The 18,023-nt window shown below is 40.9% G+C and overlaps 4 protein-coding genes across 4 annotated transcripts; 3 read left to right on the forward strand and 1 right to left on the reverse strand.

Moving 5' to 3' along the window:
• Window positions 1–1,683: 1,683 nt before the first annotated feature.
• LOC130703785 (putative ammonium transporter 1) lies at window positions 1,684–4,190 on the reverse strand. Its single transcript, XM_057525238.2, has 9 exons — window positions 3,903–4,190; window positions 3,742–3,831; window positions 3,552–3,660; window positions 3,369–3,487; window positions 3,078–3,298; window positions 2,667–3,012; window positions 2,473–2,591; window positions 2,136–2,412; window positions 1,684–2,071 (listed from the first exon to the last, which is right to left on the reverse strand). The coding sequence occupies exons 1-9, from the start codon at window positions 4,153–4,155 to the stop codon at window positions 1,908–1,910; spliced, it is 1,698 nt and encodes a 565-aa protein (XP_057381221.1). The 5' UTR covers window positions 4,156–4,190; the 3' UTR covers window positions 1,684–1,907.
• A 7,318-nt stretch (window positions 4,191–11,508) lies between these two features.
• Window positions 11,509–13,394, forward strand: LOC130704308 (flap endonuclease 1-like). The gene is made up of 9 exons (XM_057525786.2): window positions 11,509–11,527; window positions 11,607–11,689; window positions 11,746–11,848; window positions 11,908–12,074; window positions 12,138–12,247; window positions 12,319–12,522; window positions 12,581–12,799; window positions 12,855–13,058; window positions 13,127–13,394. Exons 2-9 carry the CDS (start codon window positions 11,608–11,610, stop codon window positions 13,181–13,183), a joined length of 1,146 nt encoding a protein of 381 aa, XP_057381769.1. The 5' UTR covers window positions 11,509–11,527; window position 11,607; the 3' UTR covers window positions 13,184–13,394.
• A 407-nt stretch (window positions 13,395–13,801) lies between these two features.
• LOC130704309 (THAP domain-containing protein 5-like) lies at window positions 13,802–15,236 on the forward strand. The gene is made up of 5 exons (XM_057525787.2): window positions 13,802–13,910; window positions 14,073–14,282; window positions 14,343–14,430; window positions 14,496–14,821; window positions 14,879–15,236. Exons 2-5 carry the CDS (start codon window positions 14,142–14,144, stop codon window positions 15,029–15,031), a joined length of 708 nt encoding a protein of 235 aa, XP_057381770.1. The 5' UTR covers window positions 13,802–13,910; window positions 14,073–14,141; the 3' UTR covers window positions 15,032–15,236.
• A 996-nt stretch (window positions 15,237–16,232) lies between these two features.
• LOC130704310 (cuticle protein 18.6-like) lies at window positions 16,233–17,945 on the forward strand. The gene is made up of 5 exons (XM_057525788.2): window positions 16,233–16,408; window positions 16,720–16,821; window positions 16,881–17,097; window positions 17,164–17,244; window positions 17,328–17,945. Exons 3-5 carry the CDS (start codon window positions 17,092–17,094, stop codon window positions 17,730–17,732), a joined length of 492 nt encoding a protein of 163 aa, XP_057381771.1. The 5' UTR covers window positions 16,233–16,408; window positions 16,720–16,821; window positions 16,881–17,091; the 3' UTR covers window positions 17,733–17,945.
• Window positions 17,946–18,023: the final 78 nt, after the last annotated feature.

The raw sequence follows: 18,023 nt of genomic DNA on the forward strand, positions 1-18,023 counted from the left end.
CCCACCTCAAACCCACCCAGCAACTCAGTCCCTTCGGTCTCCCCGTTGCGCGTTGTTTTGGACGGCACCTTTTGCATCGGCGAATGCGCCGTGAAGACCCGCTGGTAGCACATCACTGCGTTTACTCGATCAAACACGCGAGATCGTGAAAGTGTCGCAACGCGCACGCAGATATAACAAGGTGCGAGAAAAAGGGGGGTCGGAAAAGGTTTGCAATGTTTTATTGTGCGCAAAAAAAGGCGGACGTCTATGAACCGCCTGCAGACGGGAGAGAGGGTCATGCCAACGTTGCTTGTTTTATGCATATCGATCTTTTTTTTTTTCTTATGACTTGTGTGTGTGTTCTGTGATGGTTAAATTTCAGGAAAGGTGATTGAAGAGCGCGATATTTGAAATTGATGTTGGCATTATCGCTGTTTTCTACGTTTTTCATATCGAGGTTGGAGTAGACCACCCAGAGCAGAAAGAGAGTCGTTTACTTTTGAACGCGATATTTGTGTACACAACTGCTTAAAAATCGTACAGTCAACAGAGATGTATGTATTCTTTATGTTTGAATGTTTCGTGAATGGAAGTTTTCATGTACACGAAAAGAAAAGCAAACAGAAAAAAAAACAAGCTTAGCTCTTTCCCATTTTTTTGTTGTTGTTGTTGTCTTCCAGTTCTATTAATACAGTGAAGCTGACTCCTTCATCAAAAAGCTTGGAACTTTGCCTTTGAGCCATTGAGGGGCTCGCCCATCGGTGTATAAAACCCCATGTCTTGCTTGTGCGTTCATAAAACTCGGGCCTGCGTGGGCGTAGATTTGAAATTACAATCAATTTTCGTGACCCACTTGTTTCCCGTCAATTTCCTTGGATCAAACTGTGATCGCCAAGCCAATGGGATGAAAATCCCAATTCAAACAAGGGTTTCTTTTATGCTTGTTTAGATTGCAAATAGAGCGGGGGCGGATTCTCGGACGTCAATCGACAAATGAGCATCTTTGTGAATGGAGGTTGCATTGAAGAGTAGTATTGATACACGCCGTTTCCATGCCATGGGCAAGTGGGTTTATAGCCGGGGAAAGAACGCAGTCTCGTGTTTTCTTGTCGGCAGTTTGAAAGTTTGCCAAAAAGGGAAAAACGATAAAAAAAATAGTTAAAGAAAAAAAGATAAATAGTGAGTTATGAACGACTCGGTGAAACGAGGAGGGTGTGTCGGCCACATCGCAAATGAGACGGCCGTCATAGAGTTTGTATTATTTGACGAGAGTTGGCCAACTAGTCTCCCGCATTTCTTGATATTCGTTGGAAAGAGTGGGGCTCTCGAACAAGAGGAAATAGTTTCCTATTTCTTTTTGGTGCGGGACATAAAGACTTGCGTGCATAGTCAAAAGGGTCACAGTCAGCACGGGAAACGAGGCGGAACCGTAAGCCGTGCATGTTCAATCCTTTCCCTAATTGGTCTGACTGAACATTTTCAACCATCACTGGCGCGCCTATTTCCATTCAGTAGCTTTCCTCTGCTCTTCTTTTTTTTTCGAGTTCGCAGCCAAAGGACGGACGTCATCGCCACGTTTTCACGAATCCATTCAGATGAACCCTTCGTTCTCCCGATCTTTTCGTTGCCAATACCAATCGATTTTTATTTTGCGTTTCTTGCGGCAAGATGTTAAAGAAATGAAACCACTAGAAAGATTCATTAAAATAGTGTCCAGTTTATTCTCATGTTGACTTTTAGACGAAAATTAAAATAAATATATTATTTAAAAATAGAGGGGTATGGCTACTAAGTTCTCTTAAATTATTTGATAGCTGATATTGGCAGTGCAAAAAGCACCGACGTGTCACCGTTGGTATGAAGATATTCACATTTTTTCAAAGTTCTGACGTGATTTGATATAAAATATTTCTTTAAAAATAGTTTTAAAGAGCTGTCGACCGTTTCCTGGTCAAAGCGGGCACTGAAACGTCCAAAGCAGGATTCACTTCGCCCAGATTTAAAGTGCTGACGGAGCGCAATAAGGCCGGCTCCGAGTTGGTCGAAGGACAAGATGCGGTTGAATCAATCACGTGCGAATCCCGTCGCCCTGCAGACATTCATGTGATTTTTTTAGAGATAAATAACTATACATTCTTTTGAAAACAGCTTACTGATGGTTAGATTGGCGTGGAGCGGCGTGTGCATTTTAGCATCAGGAGGCATCCAGTTGTGGCCGAGAATTTTGTTATCGAAGCCGTGTTGATTCTCTTGCCAAGCAGACATTGGATAAGCCAATTCATTGTGTTTGGCAGCGTCCATGCCGGCCAATTCCATTTCGAGCGGAATGCGCAGAACGCCAACCCATCTGAGAATAGCGAACATGGGTAAACACCAAATGACCGCCCAGCAAATGATCACCACTGCGCCCAACAAGTTACAACCGAACCCCTGTAACACAGCATTTGATAAATTGAAATGAAAACATGTCCAATTAGAAGGGGAACTTACCACTGCTGAGATTGCATCGCCCTTGAACAGAATGCCTTCTCGGATGAGGAACGGAGCCGAAAGCAATCCGGCCAAGCCACCGCAAAAGTGAATAGCGAACCCATCGACAGGATCATCCACTGTGTGAAATTGTTATCGATTAGTTTAATGAATTCAACAACAAAAAAAGGGGAGCTTATTAAATCGTAGATTACCTTCAAGTTTTTCCAGAAGTTGGCGGCCAACGATAAACGCTATGCCTCCTAGGATTCCAATGAGAACAGCTGCCCATGACGGAAGTGAGTCGCAGCCGGCGCAAATGGCCGCCATTCCAGCGACAGCGCCGTTGACCATCGTCAAATAGCTCCAATAATTTCCCCAGAACGGCAAAAAGCGGTTGAGAAAGAGTGCTGTTAAGGCACCGCCGCTGGCACCTAACAAAGTATTTAAAGTGGCGTAAGTGACGACGATTCCATCTCCAGGTTTACTCAAAGACAATTGCGACGCTGCGTTGAAGCCGAGGAAACCAAATATGAGCAGCAAAGCCCCGAGACCCACGAACTAGTACGTTAAAAAGATTCGATTAACATGATTAGCATCATTTATGAATCGTCACGCAAACTTACCGGCAGAGAATGGCCGGGAATGTGCTGGCCGTGAGGCGCTTCTCCCTCCCTGGGCGGATCGAAGCGACCGGCTCTCGGGCCTATGATAGTGGCAGCAACAAAAGCACAAGCTCCGGAAAACATGTGAACCAATCCAGAGCCTCCAAAATCACGAAATCCCATCTCTTTAAGCCATCCGCCATCGTACCAGCCCCATCGGCTCAAAGCGGGGTAAGCAAATCCTGGGGCAATAAGACATTAGCCGTAGAGGAAGATGAGTTTTTTCAATCGATTTTGCTTATATGTTCAAACCTGAAAGTAAAGTGCCATAAACAAAGTAGCACGGCAAATTGAGACGCTCAGCGACAGCTCCACTGACTATCGTGGCGGCAGTGTTGGTAAATATCATTTGATAAAAAGCTTCGGAATACCTTACAAAAAGATAAATCATCTGAATTCAATTATCTGTCGTAGCACAAAGTCAAATTCAATTACTTTTCAGGCGGTAAATTGGCAAATGCCCAGTGATGCCATCCAACAAATGAATTTCCTTGGCTCCACGCAATGGCGTAGCCAAACAGCCAATAAGACAAACAACCAACGACTGAAAGTATTTTAAATAACATTTTTTGTCTTTCACAAAGTTCCATTCATCTAAAAATAATTGTCTTTGTCTAAAACTTACAGGCGTCGATAGTGCTCTTCAGCAGAATGTTGGTGGTATTCTTCGTCCTGACGAGGCCGACTTCCATGAACGCGAAACCGCATTGCATGGCTGCAGGGTACACGGAGTGTAACAGTAAACGCAAAAAACAATCAAATGGGATGTAAAAAAAAAAATCCTACCGAATGTGATGGCAGTGAGCGTGACGAAGTAGAAATCATCGAGGTTACGTTGGAGGGCAAAAAGCGTTCGTTCCACATGCCGAAAATCGGCTAACAAGGCGGCGTTGAATTCGATGAGCATGGCTTCATTGCCTCCAATCACCACGCTCGATCGCTCTTCTCGGTTTTCATCGAAAGGTTGGCTGAAGTTAGACACGTTGGCGACTAGATTGGATACGTTATTGACAAGGTTGGACACTGCCTCCATTCTCATCAGGTGAGCAGCCGAGCACTGAGCTCTCAGACAAGACCAGACAGTCCTATCTCACCTTTCCTCCTCGTTTTTTTAATGTGCACACTCCCCCTTACCCTGACACCTGTCTCATCAATTTGATTTGCCTGTAGGCGATAGCTGCATCTTATTACGAAATGTACAGGACGTAAACGTTAGTTATCGGCTGTTTAATGGTGCTATTGTAAGATAATTTGCAAGAATGGCATTACGTTTTATTTTATAAGGTTCAAGGGGAACATCAGTGGTTCTTTTTTTTTAATTATTATTTCGATCCGGAATTTTGTGGATATTTCCGAGTAATGACACCACTGTGTTACGTCAGCAAGACAAGGGAATGGATATCCATTGTACTGCGCATCGTTGGCGCCGTTTCAGAGGTAAGCTCCGCAAAAGGTCGTTGAGTATCTTTCAGTCTACTTATCAAAATCTGATTTCCCTAGTGAGAAAAAGACGAATGACATCCAATAGTTGAATTACAAGGATTTGTAGAACAGGAAGGGCGTTATCGTTCGATGACCATCAGTGCAAATCGACATGGAGTGTGACGAGATATTCAAACAAGACATTCTTTGGTTCTTGAATATCCTGAAGCCATTCCACGATGTGACTCACGCTGTTCTATTTTTACGCTTTTCTGGTAGGCAGACAACAAATGAAGTGAAATAACAAAACAATGGTGCGGATTGAAATCCAGCAAACTATGCCAAGTTATGTGTTGCATTAAGCGTGAACTAACGTTGTTTACCCTTGAAAAAGAAAAAATTCAGGAAAGCAAATGCTTTGTTTCATCTATCGCAGACTGTTCTAATGACTGATGTCCATCAAACAACGATCTGTCAGCAGCTGGAATACTCACGCTAAAGTTAGATCCCACGGACAAAAAGTTATGCCTTCCCCAGCTGTCCACCTCTAGTCATTCCATGTAACGTTCATCAACTTTACCAACGTCTCCTTTATCGGGGCTACAACTACTCGTGCTAATCTTCCCTTGTAATTATACACAGTAGCTTCGTTGATGTCCATGTTGTTTTGCCAGATGATAGTTCTCACTGACTATCAAGACCCGCGGGCAGCAGATATTGTTTGTGACGTTTCTTTGAAAGCCTGGATTTGGAGTTTGAAGATTCGTAATGTAACATCGACCAATTTGCAGAAACATAACAGTGCTGTCCAGGTGATGACTACATCAAACGGCAAGTCACCACTCTTAGATTTGGCAGCCATAACAATAACATTCTCCGGCCATAACGTCGTGCATGACTTGTGTTGGGAAACATTTTTGAAACCTGTCTTGTTACAACTCTGCGTGAAAATGACGCTGTGATGAGCACCATCCTTCCAACAGAATAACGAGAAAACGAGATGATTTGAAAGGTCATAATAAGCTAACAAGAAAAACGGACGTGGATATTAGGAAAACACGCCAGACGTCAGTCGCTTTTTGTACTGTATTTCCCTGTTTATCAACGACAGATCAACTGCAGGTGAACGCCAATCCGTCCAGAACGTCCATGACGTAAGCTACTCCAGGTGCCAAAAGGTCGCATGTAGTGTATAGTGCTATATTGATCAAATTCAATCGATAATTGCTTAACCTTTGTCTCTGTACTGTAGCTGTTATTCCTGATGGAAAAGGACGATGTCAGCAGTGTCAGACAAAGATGGGTTTCGCCAACGCTGCAGGAAAAAGGTAATCTGTGGGCAGAGATAAGGAAAATTACTTTTGACCATGAACATAATTGTCCTTTCGCCCAGGTAATGATGAGTTAAGTGCACCACGCATGGAGGAGAAAATCCATGCAGTTCGTGGACGTTTTCCAACCCAAACGTTTCGACATTGTAGGTCACTTTTGTTTATATTGCAAATTGCCATCACCTTTGACAAATGAACGTTTGAATCTCGTAGGCGTCGTGTAGTAGCTGCGCCATTCACTAAAGTGCTTGCCGTGTTAGCGAAAATCATTCGATACAAGGCTAACTTGACGTCCCCCAGCGTATGAAAATAAATGGACGCGAAATCCTTCAAAGGTAAGCTGAAAATTGATTTTGTTATTGTTTCTGCCTACAGCACACACGTTTTGTGGGAAGAGGGACGAAGATAAAGTGGTTCCATCGGACTGAAAAATTGCCATCGATGGAATACGTAAATCAATTAGTCAAGAAAAAAAAAAACAAGAACGAAGACAAAATGTGTTATGGCCATCGATTGGGAGTTTACCGGGCATAACAAACAGGGCAAAAACGTAACGCAGTCCACGTTTAGATAGCGTTGCGTATAACGAAATCAATTACCATAATTTTCTCCATTTTTTCGTTTTCCTTTCTATTCTAAGCATGAATTGAAACTCAAACTGTATTATACCCAGCGCTGTTGTGTAAAACGTAACGTTTTTATGGTGCACCGGGTCCACTTCAATAGAGAGGTACCCACGAACGTGTCATTGTTTTTTTCTATTAGAAAACTCTGGTTTCTCTATTTTCCATGAGTTTGCCCTCATTGTTATTGTAGATGATTACTGGAATTACAACCAGGAACAAATCATCCAAAGTTCCGTCGCAAAGAAGTTGTACCAATTGCTCCGCCAAGTTTCTTTTCATTTGCTATCAAGTTTCGGCCGACAGGCAGTTCTTCATTATCGTTGCTTCTATTGATTGCGCTGAATAGGTCTTCGCTATCATTCGATAGGGCATCTCTGTACGAACAGTGAGCAACTTTATGTTTTGGAATCGTCCTCTTTCTATACTAACTAAATCGGCGAGAATGCTGGAGACGGAGCTTCAGAAACTAGTATGTCTTACAAGACATCTTTATGTTACATGTCCTGTTAAACTGAAACCGAAGTTCCCTTTTGCCCTGTACGATTTTTGGTCACGCATTTTGTTGTAATAAAGTAAGACCATCGCATCGCTTTTTTCCCCGTTGATGCATCTTTTAACATTGTCACGATACTAGGACTAAGTACTAGGACAAAGTACTTGTAACGTGATTATTGCGTGAGTGTCCTCGCTGAAAGCTCATGAATGAAGAATGATGATTGCCTAGTTGTTGCGAAGCACATGGGGCTTTTTTTTCGGAGGGAATATCGTTTTCGTGGGCAATTACGTAAGATGTGAATCAAGCTAGGAGCTAATGGACGTACACGTATTTAACTGTTGACCCCATCTAACTTTAGCCCTCATATCGACGCGACGTGAGTTAGGAACAGTAAACAGAAGAATGCGCATGGCAATTTTCCATCACGTGAGCGCGTCTAGTCACGATATTCAAAATCGATGCACAAGCTGAGCAATTTTTGCAATTTAAATAGCCAAATGTCAAATATGACTCTTTTCCGAGAAAAATAATGTTCAATTGGCTATTCAAAGAATCAACATTTGCTTCTCATTAATTTTGAAATTGAAAAATTCCAATATGTCTAGTGCGCTATCCGTGGCCAAGTATTCACTAGATGCCATCCGATTGGTTCTTTTTCGCGTGATAGCAGAGCTGTTAAAAGCCCTTCAACAATAGAAAAATTTATCCTTTTCTCACGATCGCACGATAAGGAATTCCTCATTTGAGACAGCTCTTTGGACACTACATATACTTAATGATGGCGGCCTTGTGAATCATCGATTGCCCATAGTGAACGGTTTGGGAACTCACATCCGTGCTTGTAACGAAAGCCATTATTCATTGACCACTGTTAATTCATTTTATCCTCCTGTCAGTAAAAGTATAGTTCTTCTTTCTCTGTGTGTCGAGCGTTAAGCTAGTGCGCCGGCCGAATCTATTTTTAACGTATTTTCGTTTCCTTATACGCAGCTGCATGTTTCAGACAAGCGTAACTAGGCCGTGTTACGCGCGCTGTCTATCGGCGTCGCCGTGCTCCATTGCTCAAAACCATCCGTTAGTTTTCCTTGTCATTTTGTCTCCGGGATTGTTCTTGGAATAACGGAAGCCTAAACAAACATCAGAACGCTGTAAATGGGCGAAATGTCGTGGGAAAAATTCTCAGCGTGCGCAACTGGAAATTGAATTAATCTTTAAAATTTATTCACCACTTTCCTCGTAGCTTGCTTACGCGTTCCAGCGTATTGGTCGATGCAGGATCTATTACAGCATGCGATCGAAATTCAGAGCGCTACCTATTACTAAATTCAGACCGTCACCTATCACTATATTCAAAGTGCGGTCGGCCGATTTTCTACGCTTCAAAAGCGAATCTATCAAAGAAAAGGGTAAATTAAAGTGGACCAGAAGATAGCAGAGCAGCAGTCACAACAAACTATCATCGTTGTTCCAAATTCCAGCAAAACCAACCTCGATAGATACCAATGTTTTCACATTGATCGAATAAGGTTATTCTATCCGGGCGGAGGAAAAGCAAAAAAATCATTAATCTAAATGTGTTTACTTTCAGTTCCTGTTATTTACTTTAACCTAATTCGTGTCAAGGCCTATCCTGCCGCAGTCGTTTTAGCCAAAGAGGGAACCGTTTCTCGGCCGCTGCAGAGGTTGTTGTCAGGTGCAGTGCATATGCGGATGAGGCCCTTTGTGTACTACACGTTTTACTCAATTTGGGTTCAAGAGATTTCATCGGTCGCTGGATCCCAATCCGTCGTTGTCGCTAAACTTATTCTCCGCCGTCTGTCGTTTCCAACTTTGGGATCGAGATTCGACGACTGCAATTCGCCCGCGGGATTCTACCAGCAACGTGCCTTTCGTACTAAACTTTTCTCTTATACCCTGGTAACCATACGCGACTGATTGCTATCTCCAAAGACGGCTTTCCTTGATAAAAAAAAATAAATAAAGTTAGCGCATGTCGAACACTTTCAAGCCTGATGACGACATCAGCCAAAACACGACCGCGAACTTTTATGCAAGTCGTGAAACTCGTCCACCATCACCAGTCACGCTGACTTGACCCTTATACTCTTTGTTTATTTAACTCGTCTATTTCGGGAAGAAACCTCTTGTGAAATGACCCAGTTGGAAAGGAAAAAACAAAACAAAGCAAGACTGCATCATGTAAAGACGTGCTCTTGATGAGAATGAAGTACTATACTTTGTGTAGTTATCGATCGCGATATCGTTAGTAGATTTATTAAGCTAGCTGCTTGATACCTATTCATTACTGTTTACGCTACTAAAACAAATATTCTTTCCTTATGTTTTAATTGCTTCCACATCCGTCCAGCTGTCTAAAGTGCACACACCAAAGCGCGTTCGCCGAATGCGGATTAGTTTAGAAACTCAACCTCTCACCACCGGTTACATTCGCCATCAGCCTGTTTCCAAATGGAGTGGGAATGAAACGACAGCTGGATAGCGACTGATGCGACAGTCGCTTTTAACCGCCACTCAAAGCGGTAAGTACCATGAGATTATGCAGATCTAGAATTCTCATCACGAATTCAACGGAAATGTTATAGATGTCGCACAGCTCTTTGCTGAAATGGTACACGGTGTAAAACATCGCAACGTAAAAGTCACAATAAGAGCGAAAAAGGAGACATCTTCAGTCCCACCAGCGCGTGCAGTCCGGTTACTAAACCCATACACCTCAGACGCAGCAGAGCCGTGAATCGTGACGGAGAATCGTGAGCGGAGATGCAATCCTTTTGACAAACATTGAGGGAACCTACTGCTATGCAATGCAGAGCGATCTTCAAGAACGATCTGTTTGCTGAGCAGGCGTATTACTATTTACTCGCACTTTGGAACAGCGCACATATTACTCGAACTTTTCCTACTGGTATAGATTTAAAGAAAGGAGTGATACGAATAGGAAATGAGGGTTTCACTAGCTGAAAAACAACAGTTTAATGAGTTGTTCAAATCAACAACGATTTGTTTCTAGTCCTCAAACAGGCCTTCGAAAGTAGGCTTGTCACAGTATTCCTGCTAATGAATTGCTAAAGTTTGAAGCTTCGTTTTATAATTAAAGCTGTTGTTTACCGTGTTGAAAAGTAGCTTTGTTGTTTTAAAGTTTAGCCAAAGCTTGTGTAACCTACTTTATACGTCATCTGCGAAAAAGCCAGTTGAAAAATAACATATCTCGATTGTTTTTCTTCAGGCGAGTAAGCCAGAAAATTTGGAAAGGTATCACGTGATTGGCACAAACTTCTTGTTATCACGTTGAAGGCCCTAGGGTTCACCGAAAGCGTCGACCGTATCGATTTTTAGCACAAAAAAAAACTGTAACGTCGAGGGTAAAAGCGGTGACACACACCCAACAAATTTCTTGCCTGTTATGAATAAATATCACAAATGCAAAGCAGGAAAAAAGCCTATGTCTGCCGGGCATTGACATGGCTTACGACAGTTTTTACGGATGGTGGGACACGTTATCCCTTCTGGGCGCATGCTAGACATATCAGTGAAGTTAAAAAATTTTTTTTTCCCCTACGCAAAATAGAAATTCGATTCAAAGATTTACTGAACAAGCCACCTATTCCTTGGTTTTATCCAGATAAGACATCTCGCATCAGTTGCATGTCAATTGACGAATCGATTTTGACCACAGCTGCAACTCAAGAGGATCATAAGTACGCTGGGCGAAGGGTTCAGTGGGTCTTCATTCCGCTGTTGTGCACTATTTCCGTGAAGTATTATTGGATGAAATCAGCGTCATCAAAAGGATGTGGGACAACTCATTAGGAAAACCATTAATAGTTAGGATTTACCAAAGGGATATTTCGATGAGAGCTGAAATTGTTTTATGGGTATGTGTTCGTAAATGCTAAAAAATGTTTAAAAAATTAAGACTGTTATTTCCGCTTTTCCTGTTTTTACCATCGATCTTCCTTAAAATAAAAAATGTGTTTATTTGTTTCGCTCAGCGGCCTCTGTACAAAAATTCCTTAACCAGAACTTACCCAACATATAAAAATCAATGAGTGGTTCAAATTGAAAAGCTAACTGGAAAAAAAATCTAAGTATTACTGTCGCATGTTACTAACGTTAGCCAAAAGTGTAAAATTAATTAAGTTAAGTTATAAAGTTAATTCTTACAAACTTTTGGCTATAAGAAATTTTTACGATTTAGGTCATTCAGCGCGCCAATCGTTTACGATTCTTAAACGCGGATCCAACGTGTTTTCTCCCGCTGAAAATGGAAACATATAGCATCAAATAATTAGGATTTGACAGAGGAAAGTATATGAATGGAGGATAGTCCGCAACAACCATTTTTGGCGTCAGTTGACGCTCGACAGTATTAAATAAATCCGGCAACGTCAACAATATCATTTTTACTCGTCTGCTTTTTGGCGCCTTTTCGTGATAGAGTGTGTTGTCCTACAAAATCAGCAGCGCTTTCTAATTTATTGATTTAAAATACATTCTATTGCTTGTATTCAAAAAGTAAATAGTATAATCAATCTTCTCTTCATCATTTTATTTTGGAAAAAAATTCTCGCGTCATTCGTTTTTCATTGCTCAGAATGGGTATTAAAGGACTAACCCAATTAATTGGAGATTCTGCACCTGCTGCTATCAAAGAGAATGAAATAAAGAATTACTTTGGTAGCTTTTATAATGTAATATATCCCTCAGTTATCAGGAATTAAATTTATTATTAGGCAGGAAAGTTGCTATTGATGCTTCAATGAGTATTTACCAGTTCCTCATTGCTGTCCGCTCTGAAGGGGCTCAGCTTACTTCTGCTGATGGTGAAACTACCAGGTTTGTTTTTTAAACACTTCAGGAGCCAGTAATTCAAATTAATTATTTTTTCCTGATAGCCACCTAATGGGTCTGTTTTACCGAACTATTCGGATGGTTGATAATGGCATCAAACCAGTTTATGTCTTTGATGGTAAACCTCCAGAGATGAAGGGGGGAGAGCTGAACAAACGTGCAGAGAAGAGGGAAGAAGCAACCAAGCAGTTAGCGATTGCCACAGATGCTGGTATTTTAACTTATTTGGTAACAATGTGGGCAAGACACTGGAATTGGTTTCCATTCTATACAGGTGATACAGCTGAAATAGATAAAATGAGCAAACGACTAGTTAAAGTAAATAAAGTTCATACTGATGAGTGCAAACAACTTCTCACATTGATGGGTGTCCCATATATTGAGGTGATTGTAATATTCCTCTCTAAACTTAAGATGTCATCAATGCCACATCACATTTCTCATTTATCTGTTAGGCACCGTGTGAAGCTGAAGCTCAGTGTGCAGCTATGGTGAAAGCAGGAAAGGTCTACGCTACAGCAACTGAAGATATGGATTCGTTGACTTTCGGTTCCAACATTTTGTTGCGATATATGACATATAGCGAAGCTAAAAAAATGCCTATCAAAGAGTTCCATTTAGACAAAGTTCTACAAGCCATGTCTTACACAATGGATGAAGTAAAATGCTAAAAAAATACTGAAGATTCAAAATAATTAAATTTTCTTTACTTCCAAGTTCATAGATCTGTGTATCATGTTGGGGTGCGATTACTGTGACACGATTAAAGGCATCGGTGCCAAAAGGGCCAAGGACTTAATAGACAAACATAGATGTATCGAAAAAGTAATCGAAAATCTTGATACAAAGAAATATGCCATTCCAGAAGATTGGCCTTATCAAGAAGCAAGAAGACTGTTCAAAAATCCGGACGTCTCAGATCCGGAAGCCATCGACGTAAGTTAATCTTAGTATGCTCTTAAGACATCAGTTAATTGTCGTTTTGTCATAGTTGAAATGGAATCAACCAGACGAAGAAGGTTTAGTAACATTTTTGTGTGGTGATAAAAATTTTAACGAAGAACGCATTCGCGGAGGAGCTAAGAAACTGTGTAAAGCGAAACAGGGGCAGACTCAGGGCCGACTCGATACATTTTTTAAGGTTCTTCCATCAAACAAACCATCTACTCCCTCCACGCCGGCATCGAAGCGGAAGGTAAATCATTTGACTCCTGTCCCCATGACATGATATAATGTACATAAAATTTACTTGTCTACGAGTAGGCCGAAGAACCGAAGAAAGGAAGCAAAGGAGGAGCCAAATTCAAGCGTGCAAAGTAGCTGGTTGGCATTTTCAACCTTTTTCCGTTTTTGGTCTGCGTACGCTAATCAATTAATTCCTTTAGAGGAAGATTTACCGCAAATGAGGATTGCCTCTCATTAATTGCCTTTACATTTTTAATATAACGCATCAATGAATTATTGCCTGTCATAGTCGAGGTTATCCTAAGTGAGGGTAACACATGGGGTAGATTACATACAAGAGTCCTTACATTTGTGGTTCTGATTGCAGTTGAGAAATCTGGCTAATGCCTTATGGTAAACAAACGGCTTTGCTGATAACTTATACTGCACTGTTATCTTATACAATCAGCGTAGGTTAATGTCACCATTGTCAACCCTAGAATAGCAGTTTGTCGCCAGTTAAGTTTGATGAAGTATTTATGTTTAAAAGCGCATGAAAAACGTTCGGGCCCAGCTTTGAAATTACCCCCTGCTGTCTGGCCTTTACGGGAGACATCTGACGCCGAAGAGGAACTGCAAAATGCAAAAAAAAAAAAATGTAAGTCCTTAAATATTATTGCGTAGTAGTATGAACTTTTCATTCGCCAATTGCGTTTTGCGCTTAATGCAAAACCGTTTTTAACCGACCGTGATATTCAAGCTAAACTGATTACGGCACGCTAGGTCGTTTACGTACGAACTTTTTGAAGTATAGGTGGCGTCTGTGAATTGCCACGGATTCAATCTCTTCCTTCATCACAGTGAACTCAATTCCAAATATAAGGTACTTCATATTCTAACTGCCTAAGAGAAACGAAATGAGTTAGTATAACCACATGGTATTTGTTGACAAAAACGTGTTGATCACTTGACCATTCCACGATGCTAAACATCTTTCGACATTTTAATATTTGCATATTGCTGGTGTACGACTACAAATGTATAGGTAACTGAAGCCTTGAAGAATCTTGATACCCACTGAACGCGATATCATTCTACGACCAATGGTTCGGAAATGTTGCCAAAAAAGAAAAGAGAAAGAAATATTTGCTCTGTGAACAACTGCAGATCATATAGAGAGGCTAATCGGTGGCCAGAGCCATTGACTTTTCATGAATTTCCAGCAGACTTGGCAAGAAGAAAACTGTGGTTACAGGTAAAAATGATTTGCTGATCAGCCAATGAGAGATAAAAGTCTATAACTATAATGTTTCAGATAATTGAAAGAGAAGATTGGATACCAGGAGACAAGGCAAAAATATGTGCAATGCATTTTGCCCCTGAATGTTACCGTGAGGCAACTGGTATGGAAAAGTTTGTTTTAATGTGTTGATCTCTATAGTTGTTAAAACATATTTTCTTGTTTCAGCATCTGCTGTGAAGCGTCTTAATGCAACAGCAGTTCCATCACTCAATTTAACGCTTGAGCCACTGCCATGCAAACCAACAAAAACAGCCACATTAAGAATAAAAAATTCATCGTCAAGTGGCACAGCCTCATCCAGCACAGCAACCCAGAGTCATGTAGATGACATAGATGATCAACCTATAATCAGTGTTGATTATGGGCGTGAGAAATCACAGTATAGCTTGAAAGATGCTGAAATGAACCCTGAATCCCGAAAGCGGATATCTAATATAATCGTTGTTGACCTCATCAAAGACAAAAGAACAAAATATCCAGACAAACCCAAAGTAATATTATAGTATGTTCTTCTAAGAGTATACTCTAATATATGTGGTCTATTTTAGCCTGTTGTGATAGGTGAAAGTTGTTCCTCTTGTCTTGAGATGAAAAAGGATCTTCGTGAAGTAGAGTTTCAATTGGCTATGGTCAAACAAGAATTGGCAGAACAAAAAAAACTTGTTGAAAGCCTAAAGAAGCAAATCAAAAATGGAGCTTAATCACTATCGTTACCTGTTGTTTGTTCTGTGTGGAGCACACCTAAGTTACAGAATCTTGGTCTGGAAAATAGCCCTGTGGAATCTGTTGCATTGAAGTTCAAAGAACAACTTATTACTGGCCAAAATCGATAAGTTAAATTCCGAATTATTGCCTCAAGTGTGATTGTACATTTGGAATTTCATAATATAACAAAGTCTAATTTGATGTAATTAGCACTCTTTTATCCTTACAGCTGTCCTATCTACTTCGAACTTCCATTAGGTGGTAAGTTGGCAGTTAAACATCCGAGCAGGTCTACATTTTCTTGCTCTCCTGGCCACCATCCATCGGTTCTGCATTTGTTGGAAGAAAGCCCAACGATGGTTGCAACCCGTCAATATTGTTTCGAACGAAAGTAGCTTTGACACCAACCTCACTGGAAATTCTTTGGTTGGTTCACGGTGCACGTAAAGGTGAAGGACAAAGTTTTCACTAGCATCCTCATCGTCTTCCTATTTTCAGTTTTCAGTTACTAATCGCAGACATCGATCCAACAGACGGTTTATCCTTGCCACTTCTTCAGTGAACAAGTATGACACTAATTGGTAAAACTACAAAGCCGAATGGAGACGTGACATTGTTTGACTATGTGAAACCATGGAGATTAATAGGGCAGCTAATCTTCCTCGTGTCTGTTGAGCGGATTGATTGACGGTAATTTGACCAAAAAAAGTTAGTTCACCGACTTCATTAGTGTAAGGCGTTGTCTTGAAAGTCGACTGAAAGTTCTATACCAGTGCTGAAAACATGTTTCTTTACAGAATTCCAATTCTTGTAATGATTTTTTTTACCGACCTCTGTGGAAAACCGGTTTCCTACTGTTTACAGTTTTTCAATTACTAATTTGTGAATCAGCATATAGGCCCTAACGGACGAGGTAGCAAACGCAGGATGCTCAAAAATGCCTATTTCATGGACCGTGATTTTCTCACCAGATGTGAGTTTATAAAAGAAGCGCTAACTTCTGCCTTTTGCAGCTACAATTCGCAGAATAGGTTCCGGAAGAAAAGCGACATGCATGATTCAGTGATATTGAAAACTGCTCCCCATGGACTGCTGCTCTAACGGTCACGTTTGGACGCGTTAAAAGTTTACCTAAATATGCAAAAAGGTGCTATGTCAAACTAAAAATTTGTTCCTAAAGAATTCATGTCTATGTAACATGTCCACAACAGGTGTTGACGCAATTGCATCAAATGGAGCACAGCATGGTGATCTAGATTTTGACATGGAAGCAGCAACACAAAATCATGTACGTGGAATTACGGCGGCATTTTAAATTCACAATGGTTTCGTGTTACAAAACAAACCATTCTCTTCGCTTTCTTGATTAACCGGTAAGGAGACGTTTTTCTATTTTCCATCATGAATTTTTTAGCGTCTATCTTTATTCTACGCAGACAAGAAATTTTTTCTTCCATGTATTAATCCGTCAGCAATAAAAATTATAACCAAGACATCCTTCACGACGATGTTCTTTGTGGGATTATGTATTCCGTAGGTGTATTGGGTAGTTTCACTGTATACGTTGTTATACGTAGATAACCTGGAGAAAGCAAATATTCTAAGGGGAATATGAATTGTCACGACCAAACCCCCGCCCACACAAAAGCAATTAACAGATATTTTTATGAACCCTTTATTCTAGTAACTGCGTTATAGAAAATCTGTAAATCAAACGTGAGTATTCCAATGCCAAGATATGCACGCTGACTGACAACAACGAGGATCGTGGGATTGAACTGGAAATGTGAGTATTGAATTTTTCTACGTAAAACTTGTTTCATGTCACAAAAAATTTGTCAATAGCCAACAGACAACGAAAAGCCGAAGTGAATTCACTTTCACGTACAATGTCATACTTTTCTACGCCCTCTTCTCGCGTTGTCTGTTTGGCCAACGTTTGGTCCCTTAGTACAGCGTTTGAGCAATAACCCTGTAGTACAGTATATAAAGAAATGATTAAAGAAGGAAAAGCATCAGTTGTTCAACTGTCTCAGCTCTCCCTCTAACTCTCAACATGAAGGTAAAAGCTCAATAAAAAGTTGTATTGCAAACAAAGAATAACTCAAACGAAATATACTGAATTCAGATCGCAATGATTGCCGTTCTCCTCGCCGTTGCTGGCGCCCAAGCCTATCAACAACCAAATTACAAATCATCCGAATACAGCGTGAGGCCTTCGTTCCATGTTTACTAATTATTTACCAACAAATAACATTAAATTAACAGCTTAATGTATTCTATTCGTTTCAGTCTCCTATGCCTTACAGCTTCGCTTGGGATGTAAACGATGATGCTTCCGACAACCACTACGCTCATTCTGAAAGTAGTAATGGCCATGCAGTCACCGGTTCTTACCGTGTCGCTCTCCCTGACGGCCGAACCCAGATCGTTACTTATAGAGCAGATAGCAATGGCTACGTTGCTGATGTAAAGTACGAAGGCCAGGCTAGATATCCTGAATACAAGCCTGTGTCTTCTTATTCTGCTCCAGTCTACCAAACTCCTGCTCCGATCTACAGAGCCCCTACCTCTCCGGCCTATAGAGCTCCAGTCGCCCCGGCCTACCGAGCACCGGCAGCCACCTCCGCCCGTAGAGGTTCGACTGTTGCACCAGGTTACGTATCTCTCCCTGTACCGTTAGCATATAGAGGTTAATTAATAGGCCGTGCAAGAGCAATACGGCTTGTACTCTAGACTTCTACTGAACACTTGAGTAGAGTTTGTTGAGTACAGTTCTTGTCGTATGCTTACATAGCTAAATTACGTTAGTAAAATATTACGTTACGGAGACGCATACCGTTGTAGTGCCGCATCTATTTATTATGGTAAATATATTTATGGTTGTAATACAAAATAAAATAGTAAAGCAAACAACCGTTTTATTATTTTTTTTTTTTTTCGAGGAAAGAACATTGCATTTCTGGAGTTCAAGAGATGTTCTCTGGC

Source organism: Daphnia carinata, chromosome 8 (genome assembly GCF_022539665.2).
Source record: "Daphnia carinata strain CSIRO-1 chromosome 8, CSIRO_AGI_Dcar_HiC_V3, whole genome shotgun sequence".
In the NCBI taxonomy this organism is placed as follows: Eukaryota; Metazoa; Arthropoda; class Branchiopoda; order Diplostraca; family Daphniidae; genus Daphnia; species Daphnia carinata.